The following is a 20690-nucleotide window of genomic DNA, read 5'->3' on the forward strand; positions in this document are numbered from 1 at the left end:
TACATATATGTCTTGATTAATATTGTTCTGTAATGTTCTTAAAAACCTTTTTTAAGTCCTGAAAACAGTCAGGATTTATTGCTAATTAAAAAATGCTAATCAACAAAAAACCAAATTTGGATCAGATTTACAGATAGAGCTTTTGGAGGATCCAGCTGAATTTTAATTGTTTAGGATCACACCTGAAACTCCTCATAGCTCACAGAATAAGAAAATTAAAATGCAATTACATGAAAGGTCACTGCAATATGAAGCTGGTGTAGTAAAGGTGATTAATAGTTGTATTAAATATGAGATCCTGATTCACATGTGAGAGAAAGAAATCAGGAATTTGAAGCCAAGTTTACAAATGGTAAGAGAAAAACAAAATAATAAATTGAGATGCCAAGTATATGGTATTTACACTATGGATCCCAGTTTAATTTCTAAGAAAAAACCAGTAAGCTAAAAAAATCCTCTTTAAAACCAAAGAAACACTGCTAAATTGCTCTCTCATGTTTTTCTACCAGTGTTGCAAATAATATATTCTTCTGTGATGGGCTGTATGGATTGGTCATCTGAGAGTTTTGAGAGTCAGGCTAAGAACCTGCAAGGGCCATTTTGAGGAATTGCTATGTGTTTCACTGAGCTGGGTTTTGGAGAGGAGCCTCTCCTAAATGTAGTCTGATGGTCTCTTGGCATAGAACAGGCAACTGTAACGCATTTTCTTGCAGTCCTCAAATCACACCCAAAGCGGACATGAGCAGAAACGCCATTTTGTATCTGCACATCTTGTTCTTCCAGATACTGTATTTGCACGGGTTCACAAATGAGAAAGAGAAATTAGGATTTCTCTACTCCTTCCTGTGATGCTCAAGACACCTGTTTCTTGAAAACAGTTGCTCTCTGTGCCAGTCATCAAGATACAGGCATTGAGTTTGAGAAACCCTTTAAAGCAGTTATGTAATAATGGATTTTGTAAAATTCTCCCTCTTTTTCTTGATTCCCCTGAAAAACTGTGAAGTGAGAAGAATATTTACGGACAACTGGAGTGTGCAAACTATCTCTCTCTTTCCCCCAACAATTCCTATGTTGTTATGGTCCCTTGCATTTAAAAGACTTAGGGATCCCCTAATCTTTCCATGACTTTACTGAACTGGTTGTGGTTAAGTGATTTCTTTCATGCTGGAAACTGCAGTAGCAAATTGAACTGCCCATTGTAGATTCTTCTGTATACCCTGATACCAAGACATGTTAACAAAATAGAAATGCTTTCCTACTACTTTCGTGGCCTTGCTTTTCATCTTTAGGTATTTTTCTAACTATTGACTCTGTTTTTAACATTTCCCTTGTGACTTTAATATTAAATCTGAGACTTGTTTTTAACTGTCTGTATAATATATATTTTCTGGATGTAGCATTTATGCCCAACTTATCCTATTGCATGGTATATTCTAGAGGGGATTTAAGTTCTGTAGATACAGTATTCTGTATTGCTTACTCTCCACCATAAACTTATATTTGAGAAGAATTATACTTTTCATGACAAGCCCTATTTATTGTATGAATCTGTTGGATTTTTCAGTGTTACACATTCTTATTTTTGGGAAATAAGAATATGCACTTAATAGGAGTTCATACTTGAGCATTTCTAAGTCATGTATTTTGAAACATAATATATATCCTTGATATAGACTGATATTTCTTTAATTGCCTTTTTTTCTTAAGGCCTAACTTCAGTAAATACAGTGCTAAAACTAGTGTCAGTTATAAATATGTGTTACCAAAAGAAGATGGCATTTAGTGTCTCTGCAGTGAAATTTCAAAATAGTTGGAAATTTCAGTAACATCTTTATCCTCTAAATATGCTCTTTGAGAATCGAAAAAATGAAAATTACTCTCAGCCAAACAGCCATTGTAGTTGAAATTAAAGCACAGCAAGATTAGGGCAATTGCTGATCAAGTAGTTATCTAACTTTATTCTTTATTGGAAGCAGGTTTATAAAAGTAAAAGCAAATTATGGGTCCTTGTAGAAGATGTTTGCTCTTCTACAAAATTTCACTCCATGCATATTTCCTATTTTAGGGCAAAATGCAAATGCATTCATTCTCATTGTGTATATTTTACTTCACTTTTTAGATGAGTGATGGAAAAATAAGCATGAAATAAAAGCACATGGAGATAGTTTATATCTTCACAAGTCATCTAGGAGAGGGTGCAGAAGGAAGTGTCACTGTGATTTCACAATACAATGCATTTTTTCCCAAATTTCTTGGCAGTTTTAAGTGAATTTTTGTTTTGAACACACCAAATTAGGTAGATACAAACCTTCTGCTGCTTCAAAAGGAAACACAGATTAACTCACACTGTAGTTGTGTTCTCTTGGAAATTCTTGCATTTGCATCAGTTTGGCCTTTGTCAAATCGAAGGAGCAAAAGCCAGTGCTGCAATCTTAATTGATGTAGCTGTCTGACCACCTAAATAACCCCAGAACTCAGTGGGGTGAGGTGTGAAACTGAAAAAGGGTTTACTTAAGTATGAATATGGTTTGTTTTTGGCTATGTCATGAATTGAAAATTAATATGCAAGCCATGTGGATGTTGAAAAGACAACAAATTACATTAGATAGCCAGTGAGTTTGGCTTGTTAATTCACTTTCCTTTCTTTCTGATGAAACTTCCAGTAGGTAGGCCAGCCTTTGAGTTGTTGGAAAGAAACCTCAATGTGAGTATTTAACATTAGATTAGAGAGGCTGCTACTTTTCTAGAGGGGGTGTGGAGAATTTAGTGTTAATTATTCAGTCTTGACTTCTCAGCAGATCACAACAGAAGTAAAAGAATTCTTAAATAGATTTTAGGTTTTCGTAATAATGGTATTTTTCCAGGTTTGTGTCAGGAATGTTTTTTACTGCTTTTTGTACACATTTTCCAATTAAATGGGCAGATATAGATGTTATAACAAAGTATAAAATCTATACATAGCAATTAAAGGCTTGAAATGTATATATATATATATATATATATATATATAGTGTAATTAGGAATTATTTTACCAATTATAGAATAAGAGAACTTAGTCTTGCTGCTGAGGAATCTTGCCTGCTGCTCTGTGTGGTGTACTTAATAAGACATCACATTTGCCTGAAGTTTTGAGTCAAAAATTGCATTTAAAATAGATTGCAGCTTGATTTAACTGGATTAGAAATTATGAAAGGGGATAATGTGACATATGTTCTTAGAAAACCTCCATCTTCTTACATAAGCTTATCAAGTAAGTTATGATCTCCTCAAAGGTATTGTGCTCCCAATTCCTGTTTCATGTTTAATTTTAGGATGTGCTCAAAGTCTCCAGAGAGGTTACACAAAGTAATAAAAGTGTGTAGGGAGATTGCAGTAGCTGATAATATCCATCATGTTTTCTCTGTTTAGTGCCTGTATGTTTGAGTTAAACAGCAAAGTTCTCCCTTCTCGGTCCCCTGCATTGGAGTCATTGCAGCTGTTCTCAGGAGAGTAAAAGACCAAGCATATTTGCTGACCTAACAATATTTTCTGTTACCAAAGCAAAGGATTTTTCCAAATATGTGTAGCGTCATGCTGATATGCACTTTTCCTAGCAGAGAAGTATTTGACAGATAAACATTTCTTTCCTGCTTTCTTGAAATACTGGTATGATGGACTGACTTTGCTCCTGTAAGAAAAACGTAACTTAAAAGCAGGTTGTTGAGTTCCCCCTTCCCCCCCCCTCTTTTTTTTTTTTTTTTTTTTTTTTTTTTTTTTTTTTTTTTTTTTTTTAATATTCTCTGTTTTAGGATTTTGCTTCTTTACAGCAATTATGCAAAATAGAATGGGACTAACTTTTTTAGTGAAGCAATCACCAGAATATGATTCTGGGAGAGAATAAAATTCTTCATAATTTATATGAAATTCATGAAATAATTTTAAATATTGTCAAAAGTTTAAATGTGAATAAAGTAGCAAGGAGAAAATCAAGCATTTTTTACATATACTGTATCCTGGATCAAAAGTGAGATCTGAAGAATGGATGCTCAGTAACATAAATGTTATGATATTTTATTATAATTTTGGTACTATTAAGATGGGGGTTTTTTTCCCCTTAAAGAGAAATTATGTCGGTACTGAGGTTAAATTAATCCAAGCCATCTATTTTTCTGATCCAGTGAGCTGCCTACCAAACAACTGAAAACTGCAAGATCCCTACAGCTACTTTTGACAAGTGTAGCAGAAAGAGGGTCTGTCAAAGGAGCATGGAAGTAGTTCACAGCACAGACATATAACTGGTTGTCTTTAGTTCAATTAGAACATCTCATGGATCTCATACAAACTAGATATTCTTCTTCATACTGAGGAGATCTGAGGTTGGGTATCAATTACTTGCCTGGCTTTGGTATTTAGAAACTTTAAAAGTAACTTCATGCCAAATGTAAAGTTCATATTTTTAATAAAGTCTAGCTCACTTATTGCCCTAAATATATTTATGAGCTTTCTAACTTTCCATATTCTTTGGAAGGTTTATAATAAATTCTAGATTTTTGGTGAAATGTTGGTTTTAAAACACAAATGTTTAAGGAAAATTTGACTTTTGGCTGGAAAATCTAACTTCATAGTCCCGTTTTTGTATTGTGGAAGTAACACATGCTTTTGGAACACTTGAATATTTTTTTTAACAGCCGACTTAACCTCAGTTAAATGTCTCACACATTTGAAAACATTTCTCTATTTTTTTAAAATTGGTGCTATTGTATACTGCCATAGATCAAGATAAGTATAATGATGAGTAACAGCAGAAGGCAGAATAGGAACACCTTTATCTCATCTATATTCATTTTGAGGCAGAAGGTTCTTCATAGATTGGGTGAAGCTGGTTGTCTCCACTAAGTTGATGATTTAAAACTCCAGCTTTAAAGTGTGGCTAAGTTCACAGCTTTGCATATGATGGCAACAGATGAGTGGTGATTTGTGCATTTTATTGCTTTTAAACACCTGAGAATCAGTCGTTTCTGCAAGGAGTGTTCTATGAGCAGTTTAGCATAGCAGGGCTTTGGAATATATTTTCTTGTTGCTAAATAAAATAAATGCCAAGAAAGAGATAGCTACAACAGAAGCAAGTTATATATTCTCTTTTCAGAACAAGATGGAGTCTTCATCTGCTTGCACTTACTTTGGCCTTTTCCTAAACTCAAACAGCTCCAGGGAGTTCAACCTGAAAGGTGATGAGCATTTTTGACCCTAATCCGTCAACCAGCATGCTTCTCATGCAATGTTGCATTCAAAACAGTGTGTTATTCATGCTTTTTTTGGACACTTTACTAGTCCACACTTTAAAATGTTTGATAATTTCCATTTCATTATTGAATTTCATATATTCTTCCCACATAAAAGATCTTTTAGTTTTTTTGTTTCTGTTGTGACTGCCTGCCTCAAATGGTTTGCCTGTGTTCTGCAAAAGAATGAATGAAAAAGTAGGTGGTGTTGCTGGGTTGCCTTTTTTTTGAAATTGTTTGCTGTGGTGTTCATCCTTATATGCCTAGTCTCTTTGCCTCTGCTAGAAGTGCTGTCTGTTCCTCTTGCTGCTATTTGCAATGCAAATTCATTGGGCCTTTTTAAAGATATGTGTGTGTCTGTAAGTATATATAGTGTCTATTTTTTGCAGAAAACTGTAATTTTAGTATCTAGATGTACTCATTTAATTTTATAATGTGGTAGCTGATACACTACACTGCCTTTTTTTTTCTAGTGTATTTTATTGAGAATTTAAAAATTCTTTGGGTCAAGGGGTGTGCTTCCAGCTTTCATTTACATGCCACATTTCTCTGTAGCACTGAATACCTAGGAACAATACCAGCAATGTTAATTAAAGAATATGCATTAATGCAAAAATGCGTAAATGCCATTATAATATAGTGAAAATTATGGCCATTGTACTATGCTCAGTAGCACAAAATTATTTGTCCAATTTAATGAATTTACATATTTTTATTAATTGGAAACTTCTTTTATTGCATGCAGTGTTGCATGGATCATACAATGTAGTTTGTGAGTTCAGCCTTTGTAAACCCAATGATATGTAAAATCCTGTCTGTTTCCCTGGGGTCGCTACTGGGGCCAATATTGTTTAAACTCCTCATTAATGACTTGGACATGGGACTGAGTGAACTTCAGCATGTTTGCAAGTGACACCAAACTGCGGAGAGATGTTGATATGTTAGAGTGTAGCTGCTATTCTGAGGGACTTTCACAGGCTGGACAAGTGGTCTAGCAGGAATCTCATGACGTCCAAGAAAAGCAAATATGGGGTCCTGCACCTGACACAGAAAAGCGTCAAGCAGCATTACAGCTTAGGAACTGACTGGATAGAATGCAGATTTATGCATTAAGACCCAACGTTTTTATGTCTTCATAAACAGCAAGCTGAACAAGAGTCAGCAGTACGGCCTTGTGGAAATGTTAATTCTTTGTTGCACTAAATCATAGCACCAGAAGTGCATGTTGACATAATAAAAGGCAATGGGTGTAAGTTGCAGCAAAGAAAATTCTGATTACATATAAGGAAGAAAAGTTTTGCAGTGGTTTTAATTAGGTTTTAGATCAGATATGCTGTGAAATTCTCATCCTTAAAGACAGTCAATACAAGCCTGAACAAGAACCTGAACAGCCTCTGCTTTACAGGGAGATTGGACCAAAAGACTACCAGAGGTCTGTGATGATCTACTAATGATGTATTTTAAGTATGATTGCATTCATTTTTTCAAATACACAAGTAGTGGCCTCTGAGTAGGCATGAAAGCTCAGTTGTATGACTATGGAAGTGTTTCTTAATAGAGGATTTTGAGTGCAAGCAATAGGTAAAATGGAGAAGGTCATCAAATGGAGAAGGACTGTCAATATTTCAGTAGTTTATAGGCATGTTCAAGCTGAAACTTGAACATGCCTCTAAACTATGCTTTTATTTTTTTCTTTTTACTGGTATCACTTCTACCTTTTTCTGCAATGGATGATTTTTACACTAAGAAATTGGATCAGTTTGCCAGCACCTGCAGAATATGGAGAAAGATTTCCCTGTACAAGAAATATATTTCTGAATAACTCTTGTTTTCTAAGTCTGAAGGAAAAAAAAAAAAAAAGGAAAGAGGGAGGGAAGAAATGATTTTTAGGGTCCACTGTATTAGGAAAAAAAGTTTTAAAAAAGTACATAAACCAGACGGTTTTATTTAAAGCATCCAGACCTGATAAGGGAAAAAAAAATGGAGATACAACACACAGGCTGCAAATGCAGTTCTCATGATTTAAATCTGGAAGGCTGTACGGTACATCTGTTTAACATCTTGCAATTTCAAGAACTGTGCCTTGAAAATCTTCTGTCACAGTGACACATGAAATAAAAGGTTATGTTATGACTTTCAGATGCAAACCTGTAAAAGCTTTATCTAACAGCATACCATCTTTTATTAACCCATTGCTGCTGCTCACCCGTAATTCTTTCACCAGTGATGTTGTGAGAGATTCTACTGTATAATAAATGTCAACTGCAACAATAATTTTGCAATTGCATTAAATTACTTGTTTGTTGTATGTAAATGGAAGATTTACATCTCTGTATATCTCCTCATTTGTTTTCTCTATTGCTCTTATTATTCAGCTACATAATTTTTTTGATTAAAGAATTGTAACCGATTATTCTATTACTGTCATAAACTTTGAGGACAATTAGAGTGACTCAGAATAATTTCAACAGTCTCAAGATTTGTGATGCCATAAGGGATTAAATACTATCATGGCTTAAAGATAGTATTCTTTATTCAGAGCTCTGATTTTAAGGCTATGAAGTTAAAATGAGTAGAATAGCTGCCTGCTCATTAATTTTTGGTACTTCTGCACTGAGTCAAAGATAAATGAGGGGCTTTATCCCACGGAAATGCTTCATACCTTTCCAGATCAGATTGTACAAACTTTCATCTAAACATAATGATTGAAGTCTGGTCCTTCCAAATGCAGAGTCTGGAGGCTGATCATAATGTTTGTCAGTTCTGTATTTTTTCAGAGTGACCTTGGTTAAATTATTCAGCTAGGTAGTGCTGTGTTTTCCATCCTTACAAAATATGGAGAGTAAAATTTACCTTGCTGAAACATGCTTTATTCACGATCTGCCAAACACTTTAGAGGTCTTTGGCTGAAATCTCAATGAGTGCTGCTATTTAATATGTTGAAGTGTGATTTGTTGGTTTTCTTTACAAGGCACAGATGGTCCCCAAGAAACAATGGAGATTTCTTTACCTCAAAGAGCTGATGCCATGCACACAGCAGAAATATCACAACAGTGAGCTCTGCTGTATGACCTACACTGAGTGGGTGTGTGAAAGAGTGAGAGATAGCATTTCCTTCATAGACATACACACCCTCTGACCCAGACTAGGGAAGAATCTGCTTTGCAGAAGGTTTGCTTCAAGGGATTTTCCACATGTATTTTATTATGTTAAAGCTGATAGTGGTGACAAGTTGCACATTAAGTAACTGTTTCTTCAAAAATGTCCTGTTTATATTCTCTTTAGGAAAAGTGATGTAATACTGAGTTTCTCAGATAAACAAAGTAATTTGGTTATAGAGTATGTTACTATTGCATATGAACCTTGCTCTCATCTGCCCCATACCTATTCATTTTAGGCCTCTGGCTTTATACGATGATTACTTGCATGTTTAGGGACAAATGTATTCATATTCACTAAGTTAGTAGCCAGTGGTTTTCACCAGGGAAATAAGTGTAGTATGCTGTTAGTAATTTGGTTTCAAAAATATCGGCAAGGACTTCAACATAAGAGTCAGTCAAACATGTGGTCCTAATCATTCCCTTAAGAAGGAGACATGGTCTATTTTCCATTAGCAATGCTGCTTACAGCAAATGCATAAATATAGAATGAAATTTACATGCGTACTCTAACTTTAGTGTGTGTGTATGCATTCAAACATGCATGTGCATGTGTATGCTTAGGCATACTCCCAGTGAGTGTAAAATGATGACTGTTGTAACAGAGCCAGCCCTGGAGAACAAGTTGGTTGGTAGATGAATTGGAAAATGCCGCTGTTTACAAATTAATTTCCCCTCCTTTCCCCAGGCAGTAAAGTTCAAAATATACGTTTGCATCATGTAACTGGCATGAAAGAGCTACAGTAAAGTTCTTGTAGCAGTGTTGATCTTCTACTACAGCCCTTACTGAGGTACGTAATGACAGAATTGCAGCCCTCACCCCTTGCAACATGCTGTTCCAGTGCACAGAGACTAGCTTTAGCTGGACTGGTCATATAGAGTATGGCATTGAGAAATGGAAGTAGAGAGAATTGCTCTACTTGGTAGGAGCTTTTTATCCCATTGAATCATGAGGGTACCATGAGTCTTTCTGTTAATGCCTTACCCACTCCCTTCTTAGAAGAATTGCCGTAAGACTGGCAGAAATTAAGTCCTGTTTCTTCTTTGCCTTCTTGAAACCTTCCCACTGCTCTGCCTTGAGCCTTCCAATGACAAAGCAGCAAAGCAGAGCCCTATTCTGCATTTCTCATTGTTAGGTTCCTGTGGGAATTAGTGCTGGGGCCTGGTTTTATTTCCACTTTCTCTGGTTTTAGTTAGCTTTGTCATTCTTGACCCTCTGTCATGTACAAGGGATGAAACCAGGGGAGAAAGCAGTGCTTGGTTCTGCCTTGAGCATATTTTGAGTAGACCAGGTGTGAAGCAGAATGCAAAGTAAAACTCTTTTAGTGAAGAATTCTGCCTCAGCTTTTTCTCCTGAATTTGTTTCTGAGGTAGCCCATTCAAAGATAACTGTTTGTTAATATTCTTCTCATGCTGCCATGAGCAGCATCTAACCTAAAGATGTGCATATAGATTGGAATGACAAAATGCCTATAAAAGGAGACAGAACTCCATCAGCTTCTTCTAGGCTTGATAATGCCTGTGTTGTCACATCAGTCTTGGTCATTTCTTTGGTATTTAATTTGTATATGCAACTACATATGATCTTGATAATTGATAACTGGGAACTGTCTTAATATTATATTTCAAAGATAAGAATTCACTCTGATGAATGTTAAAGTTTAATTCACAGAATTTTGGAAGTTTTGAATAAAGAAAGTTTCCTTTCTTTCGCAAGCACTGAAGCTGCTTCATATTTGACTAAATGTAAATCCATGAAATGGTTTGCTTATAGTTTAATTTATTATTATCATACATTGTTTTTTTCATGTGGTGGTTGGAATAAAGAGACAGAGGGCAAACCTGTACTTTTCAATTTTTATTTTCTTTTTTTTTTCCCCTAAGAAATGCAAGTTAACTAAACTTAAATTATGGTTTATAAGAAGAGATCAATTTTTCAAATACCAGTGTGGATTTTTGTCATTTTCCCCTCTCTTGTGAGCTTTTCATTGGGGATTTAATGGCATGCTGAATCTGGCATACTTGGAGTGGCTAGCTCTAAGGCTGTAATATTAAAAAAAAAAAATAGGGTCCACTGCTTATGTTGTGACTCCCCATCTAAACCAGAGTTTTTGGAACAGATTTCAATTCATGTAATGGACCTTGTTTAGCTGCGGCCTTTTGCTTTTCCTTCACTCATACTGTATTTTGCCTAAAGAGTAACACAAGCATCGTTTCACTTTCAGCTTGTTACTTGTGAATCTTCGTTGCTGCAGTGTAGTGCCTTTTAGATGTGAAAGGTGTAGCTCTGATAATAGACTCTTACATTGGTAGCATATATAATGCAGTCCCACAGCTGTCAACTCAGTGTTTACCTACTCCTTAACACTTGGGTTTCAGCTTTGAGAAACCAATTTCAAAGCTGATGTACACAATTTCAAAGCTGATGTACACAATTTCAGTGTACATCAGCTCTGTCTTAAATAAATTGTAGAGGCACCATATATCCGGGTCAGATATTATTTTTCCCTGAGATAGTTTAAAGATAAGGTATGTTAAGCTGCACTGGGAGCTTCACTGTGGACGTGCACTCCCATTGTCACATTTTGGAGGCTGAAGTCATCGGTACCTTAAACATTCTCTTATTTCTGTTTGTAAATTTATGTAAAGTCCTGCATCTGTCACTTTTGAGACTAGTTGCAGATTATCAAGATAAATCTCTCCCACTTCCTCTGCTGTATTCCTTTGCTGTACTGTCATCACTTACCCCCAGTCTTATGTGTTATTCATGGTCCTGTTTTCAGATGAGGGAGGACATTAGTTCACAAAAGTAAATGTGTTCATATAAGTTTCACTCAAGTCAACATTTTCCATTTAAGAAAACTGCTTGGGCAAGTCCATAACTTCAACAGGACTTTCAGCATGTACTTAAAATACTTAAATATTTAACTGGAGAGGCATGGACTAAGTCTTTCCTGAATCAGAGCCATAATTTCTGAAGTGTCAGTTACACAACCTATTGCAGAATATGCTTTGACAGATGGATCTAGGTAATGTGAAAGCCATAGAAAGACATCTTTGTGGGGAAGTTGTTATTTCTTCTTATTTCATTTTTTCCCCCATGTTCATCCTGGGAATAGCAATTACTACTACTTACTTTTTATATATATTGTGTGTACATATATATGTGTGTTTATATATGTCTACTTATCTGTGTATATATATAAAAGTAAATTTATCTATTTGCCTTTTGTTATTAGGACTTGATAGGTGCTATAGCAGAATTTTTTCCCTTTGCTTCCGAGTACAACAATGTACAATGTGTTAATGAAGCCATGAATATATTTTTCAAAAAATAAATTACCATTGTGTCATCTTTCCAGAAAGACTTACATGTTCTCCTGCACAGCTGAATGTTGTTGCTAGTGTCTCATTTGAGTATCTGTCCAAGGTTATACTATCTGTCTCTGGACAAAACTGGAGAAAAGGATCAATAAAAAGTTAAGGTATACAGGAGGAAATGTGAACTGTTATCAGTCCTAGGTGCTTGGTAGAAATAAGTCTTCATATATATTTGCACCTGAAGTGTAGAAGATTCAGGGGGTAGGTACTCTGTGGAAGAGCAACAAGTGTTCATCTAAATATCCACTGAGTTAAGGTAGTTCAAAGGCCTCTAAAAGAGGCTGAGCACTTTCAGAGATGAGCTTCAGAGGGAAAGGTGATGGTTTTATTAGATGAACTAATAAAATTAGTTTGAGGAAAATACATTGGCAGTCCTTGCTAAAGTCAGTAGGAGCTGACAACATTTTATTTCTCAAAATTAGACCACAGCGTTGCAGATTAAAAGACAGACACATTCAGAGAAAAGGTACTTTGGGGCAAATGCTTCATGTGGGCAACATGTTGTTGCCCTTAAGATCCTTGCTACTGTAAGAAGAAATTTAAAAAGAGGGAAATGGTTATAGTAAGGTATTCTACTCTTGTAATAGGACATGTTTTATCCACAGTTCCATAAGATGCAGTTCGCTCACTATTTTTCTGTTTCTGACATGCAGACAGTAAGCAATATTTCGATTTGCTTTGCTTGGTTGGTATTCAGATTACAGTTATTAAAGAGTATCAAAAGACAAGGGAATTTGTGATGTTGATAAGTACCATCGGATAACACTGACCACATGGGAAGTGCAGCTGTCCCAGGTGGTGGTGAGAGCAGAACAGGTGTTTGTACTCAGCACCTCACTTTCCCCTCTGAGGAATTTGATTGTTTTCTTGTATCTAAAATGGTATGTACGAAAGTCACAAAAAGAAGGAAAAATTACCTTGTAATGCAATTGTGTCAGTCTTAAATTTAAGAATACCTTTTTCTTGGTCATGGTTGTGAACTCAGAAAACAAATTTTTAAAGCTTACAAGATAAAGTTGTATTGAGAAGTCATACAGTATTGCTAAGTAACCAAAAATATGGGTAGTTACTGTAGACAATTTCAAGGATGAAGTTGGAAGTACATAGTGTACTAATTTTTCTAGTGATCAAATGTTTGTTCACAGTTTCCCACTTGACTGTTTTTACACCTATGTTTGATATAAGTGTATACTTTAAAAGGAACTAACCAACTCTATAATTTATGCATTTCTTATGAGTGCATCTCAAAGCTTTTTTGCTGAAGAGATAAGTAAGTGTCAATATCTCTATGTACAGGAAATGGAAGCAGTGGGGCACTGAACTGGCTTTACATCAGTTATATGGTAGTCAGGATAACAAATTATATCTCTTGTGTTATAGTAAATATTGCTTAATTGTTTCTGTTGTTTAAAGATACTGGTAAGGTAATGGATATTTCAAAATCTTCTTTGCTGGTGGTTTTGTTTGGATTTTTTTCTACAATGTGACCAGTATTTAAAGCAGCAAGGTTAAACTGCTGTGAACTAGAATTGTGCCAAGTATCACTGATTTATTGTTAACGTAGTAAAACATGGTGATTTCAGTTTGGGGTTTACCATGTATTTTTAAGTTTTCTTACATTTGGAGCTTAAAGAAAAACAAGAGAGTATAAAAAAATTGGCAGAAAGAGTGATTGGGGAATAAAAATACCCAAGCCTCACTCAACTTTTAGTATACCTTTCTGTTGGATAAAGAAAATGCAAGCAGTATGCAAGTGAATCAAAACTGTTCAGCAGAGAATTGTGCTCCTGGTTCATGCCATTAAGAAAATGAAGAGAGAGTGTGTTGTGACAACTCTGTCAAGCAGTGATTGATTTTCAACTATTTTTTTACATTTTGTTATAATCTTTTACTGTATTTGAATTCAGACTTTCATATCTGCTTTCCTATGAAAACCACTTTCTCAAAGAGTGGAGCTAACTCTCTAACTCTGAACTGAAATGAGAAACCTCTGCTTGGCTTTTTGGTAATACATCACACAGTGTGGAGATGATGCTCCTGTCCAGCTGGAAGTATTCAGTTCATTGTTCATCCATTGCCATCAGGATGTGTCATGGGGGTTGCCCTGTTTGTTCTAGTTTTGCTTCGCTCCTTTTGCCTGCATGGTTTAATAATTTTAAATGCATAAATGATAGCCAGGACTTCATCCTAATACATATGTCTGTGCAATGTTTTTATCAGTAACACTCTTTTAGGGGGAGGAGAGGAGAACATATCTCATTTTGAATCATAGTCCAGCTTCCACTGGGTTTGCATCCCGCTCCCTTTTCTTCTCCTGGCTATCTTATTTTTTTCATTTCTTGAGGAGTTTATTTTCCAGCTTAACCATGCAGACAGATCTTTACTGCATGCTGTGTAGGGGACTGTGGTATCTGATGGATTAAGCATAAACCTATCCAGGAATATTATGGGTTCCAATTCAGTTTTGAGAATGATGTACTGTTTGACAGTAGGAAATTCATTTAACAGTGCATCCCAAAAGGTAAAAATGTGTGTTACTTAACATAAGAAAGAACATATTGAAGTTATTTTATGATGTGATGCTAACTGAAGATGTGTCAGTTTAGAAATTTTTGTGTTGTGATGGGAGGAAATGTGAAATAAATGCTAAGCCTGATTCTAGGGTTGGCTCATATCATTAACCAGGTACCACTGGTAGGATATTCTTAGTCTTCTCTCTGTCTTTTCTGTGTATTACCTAACATTATGAACAACAGGAATGGAATAATATTATTCTTTGTGATGAACAACTTCTGTGGAATACTGTTTTCTCTTTGGAAAATAGATACAGTGCTTCATCTCTATGTTGTGTTTTTACAATTTATACTTACATATTTATTAATATGTGTATATAATACCTCAGTATTATATAAAATTTGTGTCAAAGAAGAAGATATCAATTTCTTGAAGTGAAGGCCTCTCAAATTTTTTTTTTTGGTTCGTTTTTTTTTTTAATAGCTGTCTGTCTCATTCTCCTTATATTTTTTTTTCATTTTTATGAAATAAACACATTTTTAGGAAGTATGAAAATGACTACTTTTAATTTTATGCAAAAGATAGATCAGAGAGCACGTAACGGTCTTAGATAATATGATTCCCAAATTTATTTCCTCTGTGAAGTACTGATAGGAAAAAAGAAAATTCACAACCCAAGTAAATGAGCAATTTCCTCTACAGTGGATATCTATGATAAATCCTGGCTTTTGGAAGGTACTCTCTGAGATTTTGGTATTTTCAGTTTGAACAATGTCCTGCATGTATTCATTAGCTGGATAAGAGAAAAGAAAGGAAGCAGTGCACAGTTGCACACTGAGTAAGAAAATAGAAGGAAAGAAAGCTGTACAAATTAAAAATGTGTGGCTTATGCCCATTTTTTTGTGAGAGTTTAAATGTATTATTGATCAATAGCACAGATTTAGAACTTAGTTGCCCAATGTTGTATAGAATAATTATGTTAGTAAAAGTGCAAATTATTAAATGTTTCTGGCAATTTGTAGATGTAGCACATAAAAAAAACCAACTTCAGTAGTAATCTTTTTGACCTTTTACTTTACTAATTGCTTTAAACCTTTAGATGGAGATTTGATTTATTTTTCTTGGTTTTGGAAGAAGAGCTTAACATACTGCCCTGGTGTACTTAATTACTAGCAAATTAGCTTTTGTTATGCTTTGTAATATTACATAGCAATTGGCAGAAAAAGGAGGGAAATAGTTGGTAAACATGAATAATGTGTTTTTAGAATTTATAGAATTTATAATTTATTAGATTATATGAACATTGTTTAGATGCTGGTGGAAGTTTCTGTAATCTGCCAATAGCAGTAAGTACAGTTTAATTACTAATGCCAAAAAAGGAGGTTGAACAAGGAAGGGAGGGAATCTTTCTACTTGTAACCACTTACAATTTTCTAAAAGCTATCCATATGGGTCCACTTGGTCTGGACTTATAGGCAAGTTGGTCTCTAGCCAGATACTCCATCTCCTTGAGCTTGCACCTCTCTATAGAGCTCTAATGTTCCCCTGAAGAGTACTTTTTTTTTTTTTTTAACTCTCTAATTTAGATTTGGCAGTTGAAGCATGATGGCGATTCAATGTTTTGGGAATGAGCAATAAATAAAGCTTTAAAACTTCCATTGTTTTGTCTCTCAGTTGCTGTGCTATGCAGTTGCATAAGCATCTGTAGGCTAATGTAGTGGAAATAAGATTGAATTGCATCTGCTAAGGTCACATTTTGGTTAAGATTTCTTTCCTTTTTTCCCCCTCTCAAAATCTCCAACTATCCTCATTTGTATCATAAATAGAAAAATATAAAGGAGGCGTGTTTTGTTTTATTGAGCCAGTGTTCAACAAGGAATTGGTTGAATAAAGAAGGTAGTTTGGCTAATTTGAACAAGATACTTGAAATGAAACATGAATTCCTCATCCTGTTCCCTCCTCCAAATGAATACCATGTAATCCTCCTCTCTACCTGCACCATGGTAACCTGTTGCTAGGACTCTGTTCAATGTTTGTTATGCATGTCAGATGGTTCTTTCAAGCTGTGCAACCCCAATAAACCTCATAGATCTGTGCATTTTTGTCAAACCAGTCTAACAAGGCAAAAAGCTACTATCTTGTGGAAAACATGAGGTTGTAGTGTGCTCTTCACCCTCCTGTGGTGCTCTGAAGGCAGTAAAGGAGAGTAGGTGGTTTTTTTTTTTTTTGACTGTATGTAGTTGGGTCACAGACTCATGCCCAATAGCCTTGTCCTGGTAGTGGGATTGTAACAATGACAGGAGTTTGCAAAGCATAGAGCCAGGGCTGAGAGAAATCACATGTCGATCACTGTCCAGGATGTTAACTTGGAATGTCTACATGAAAAACTGGAAGTTTTGTGGTTTGTGTTGTCTTCCACTCTCTTGTGCAGTGTAGTTTTTTATGTAAATATCCAAAACCTGGAAAATGCTGAAATGACATAAAATCTGTAAAGCAGTACACACAAAACAGTGTTCAACTAAAATAAGATCACAAAACTGGGCACATGCAAAATAACTGATACTCTGCCAAGTCAGTGCTAAACTGCTTATCTGTAGATTCACCTGAAGAAACTCGGAAATACCCCTTAAATGTAAAAATTCATTTAATGTGATTCAGACTCAAGATCTGGAATAATCAGCTTCCATCTTTATTATTCTCTGCAATACTCTAGTGTTATTTATTCAACCCCCAAAAGGGGTTAAGTATTGTTATTTTATTGTTATTAAAAGTTTGGATTATGTTAGAAAAATGTTTGGATTCTACAAAGTTTTTAAAATCATACTGGAAATTTCATAATGTACTTTCTTGTAAAGCATCTGACCTTTTCTTCTTCTGATTGTGCTTTAACAACTGTTCTTATAGTATTCTGGGAATGATCTTATTTGTTTTATTTAGAAGCAGGAAATGTATCTTATTTGAAGGGGTAATGACTACATATTTTGAAATTTCAGAAACAGTTCAAATTAAGGTTTGACTGCGAAATTGTCTTTTTTTGTTTTGTTTTGTTTTGGAACTCTAGTTCATTGGAAACACAGTTTGTAGTTGGAGCAAATTATGGCAGCAGGTTCAAACTGTCCTGCAATATAGGGAGGATAGGTCAAATATATGCTACTGCATTCCCTCATGCATTGTGCAGGCAAATGCAGCCTTCATCCTTCCCATTCTTTCTATGTCTCAACTAGATACTACCTAAGGGCAGTGTGTTCTCGATGCTTTGCTGTGTTTCTTCTTCAGCCAGCATTGCCTGTGCTTTCGTAGTTTGATTGTGGCATCTCTTCTGCTTTTAGCCACTGTGGACCGCAGAGTGTTCTGAGCCTCTTGAGGCTAATTATGTGTACAGTTACAAATCCTGCTAGAGACTAAATCTGCTTTGAGTTAAAAACTTTGGATTTTTTTTTTTCTGACAAAAACATCCATTGGCAAAAGAAGTGACAGTAAAACTTCATAAGTGTTTCATTCTAGCATGCAATGTGGATGCTTTTATTCTCAAAGGCAGCCATTTTGTGGTTTTCCTTTCAAAGGGACTAAATGGAACAATATAAAGATGTGCTCTTTGAAGTAAGCTGAGGGAGCTACTGGTCAGTAACAGCTTTTGGGTATTTTGCCTCTTGCTGATCTTATCCCTCAAGCCCTAAATCTTTGATAGCATACCATGCTCCATATTTGTTAAGGAGAAATTTTAATTTATTTCGCTGTCATGGTATAGGTTTGACCTCAGAAGGTTTTACCATCTATGGGCTTGACACTTGTTTCATTAGCACTACCACCTGGTAGTGACCAAGTGGGTTGGGTGAAGGCTTCAGCTATGTCAGTGAAGGACATCTGGTCACCTACATGTCACAAAAGTATGTTTTGTCTTAATTGCTGAAACAGTATCGGTGAGTATATAGCAGGAAAACAACAGGATTGGTAAGTGTGAAACCTCTAATATGCTCTCAGGTTGAATTGATATTTCCTTTATTTCAAGAATAAAGGAAAATTGTATTCCCTGTAATTTTATCGCCTTTGTGCTTGATTATATATTTAAGGGAAGAATATGTCATTCTCCTAATAGCTTCCACTGATTTTATATTCTTGTCTGTATGTGAAAGGACCTGTGATAAATCAAGAGACCAATTAATTTTCACTTTGTGGTTTTAAAATTGCCTAGGAAAGATGGATTGATGGATACAGGCGATCACTGTTGAACAGATGAGAAAAAAAAGCCACAGTTAAAAGTGATCCAAGGACTCAGAAAAGCTCCAGCTTTACTGTCTAAACTCTGTGCACGTAAATAATAAGCTTTTGTTAAAGCCACAAGGCTGCTAGGTAAAACCTGAATATCCTGATAGATTGGTTGTATAGTTGTCAGAACAGTTGGCTATAGACTTGGAACTGAAACATTTTAGTAGTCCATTATCCATTTTATCTTTTATGAATTCAGAGAAAAAGAAAGTAAGAGACAAAAAATATGCTATGAATATTTCTTTAAATATAACAGGTTTTTTTCACACTTTGGAAATGGCTTTGAAGAATGCTTGTGTCAGGCCTTACTTTATGGGTTCCTGGACTCTATACTACCCTCACAGGGTTTTATTTTTTATTACTGTATGCAGAATCTTCTACCTTCTTTTTTTTCTTAACTGAGAACCTTCCTGTTCAACATTAAGCAAAGTGATGAACATCCTTCACAAGTTTTTTGTCCTTTATCTTTTGTTAAGGAAGAGATTGGTGCCTTAGAATAATGTACAATTTCATATTTTTGATTTTGGATATGCTTCTTTTACTTTAGCTGAATCTTGGGACAGTAAGGTCAAAGAATTTTGTTTCACATGTATTAGAAAGTGGTGAAAAGTGTTGAGTTCTGCAGGGTGACTAGATTCCATCAACACCCTTGAAAACTTCAGGTTGTAATTCTAATTCTTCGTGTCTTTTGTCCCTTTTAGTTCAAGGTCAAACAGTACTGAATACTGCTTCAGTGCAAGAAATTTGTAGATCCTGGGACAACCTAGAGCAATGGAAACCAACGGCTTTGTGTTACAGATCCAAGATGAGAAAAAGTGGCATAAATATAATTCAAAATCCCATTTAGGTGCTGCTTTATGCTGATAGATGTAAACACAAGTTGTGGAGCTGACTCAATACCCAGTTGTTTGGAGGTGCCGATGCAGTTTTTTCAGTAAGCTTTACATAACAAGGGCCATGGGATTCCTCCAACAAGTCCCCAAAGAGGACAAAGTTAGTTCTCCTGCAGTCTGGTCATCAGTACTGATTACCCTGCTTCCTCCTTGCAGGATGCTGGACATCATGACTTCACAGTCACTGCGGCCAAAGCTGCCTCCTCACTTCACATCTCCAACCAGGCCCTCCTTTTCTGCACATCATTCCCTATTGGCTCTTCTACCACAAGTATCAGAAGGGTATTGGCAGTGCTTTCCAGGAATCTTCTGGAGTGTTTGTACTTTGCTTCGTGGCTTCTCCAGCAGATCTCAGGGTGGTTGAAGTCCCCCACAAGAACCAGGGCCTGTGTCTGTGGGTCTGCGTTCCATAAAATGCCTCATCCACTTCCTCTTCCTGATCAGGCAGCTTGTAACAGATATCAGCTGTGGCACCCTCATTAGTCTGCACTTTCATGCTAATCCAGAAACTCCTGAGTAGTTCATCATCCCCCTAAGGTGAAGCTCCATGCATTCCAGGAGTTCCTTTATGCAAAGGGCAGCTCTACCACCATGTCTTTCTGTCCTGTCTTTCCTAAAAGCATGTAGCCTTGCATTACAGTCATGCAAGCTGTCCCACCATGTCTCTGTAAACTTGATGAGATGAAGCCCTGTCTGCACACAGACCACCAAATCTTCCTGTTTGTTCCCCATACTATGTGTACTGGTATACAGGAACTTCTGAGAGGTGTTCAAGCATATTCATTTCCCAGGAAGGGTGCATAACTATTGTATAAGACATCTCTCTGCAAAATGGAAGTGGATCATGGAGCTATTTGTTTCCCCTGAATTACCACTGCCCTACTGGCTATTGGCAGAATCTTTTTAGTTCAGTGCTAGTACAGGATTCTGAATGGATCATTTTCAGTGATAGATTTGTACAGAAAATGTGGATGATCAGACCTTTCCACCCACCATATTCCCGTGATACAAAGGTGATACTTTCTTCAACATAAAACAGGAGGGCAAAGCTAAGCAATAGCAATTTTTTTTCCTAAAAGATGTATATTTTTCAAGTGTCTATGGATATGGAGCTGCATTTAACATAAGTAACACCAAGGCAATCACTGACTTTGTAACTGGCTTTGAGGTACAGGATCTGAAACCAATAGATTTCAGGCTGTCATTTAGAAAAGCTG

The 20690-nt window shown here is 35.9% G+C and overlaps 1 protein-coding gene across 4 annotated transcripts in view; it reads left to right on the forward strand.

The window, feature by feature from the left end:
- SUGCT (succinyl-CoA:glutarate-CoA transferase) overlaps positions 1 to 20690 on the forward strand; it is a 314835-nt gene that overhangs the window by 142355 nt on the left and 151790 nt on the right. Inside the window, exon 13 of one of the 4 annotated variants that reach the window (XM_039715021.1) lies at positions 9108 to 9194. The exons of the other annotated variants lie outside the window; for them this stretch is intronic. Within the exon in view, the coding sequence (XP_039570955.1) occupies positions 9108 to 9143 (36 nt within the window). The 3' untranslated portion in view covers positions 9144 to 9194. Of the gene's footprint in view, positions 1 to 9107; positions 9195 to 20690 lie in introns of those variants that run through there. 4 annotated transcript variants of the gene reach the window in all.

The sequence above is a fragment of the Passer montanus genome, unplaced genomic scaffold (genome assembly GCF_014805655.1).
Source record: "Passer montanus isolate IOZ18808 unplaced genomic scaffold, ASM1480565v1 scaffold32, whole genome shotgun sequence".
Lineage (NCBI taxonomy): Eukaryota > Metazoa > Chordata > Aves > Passeriformes > Passeridae > Passer > Passer montanus.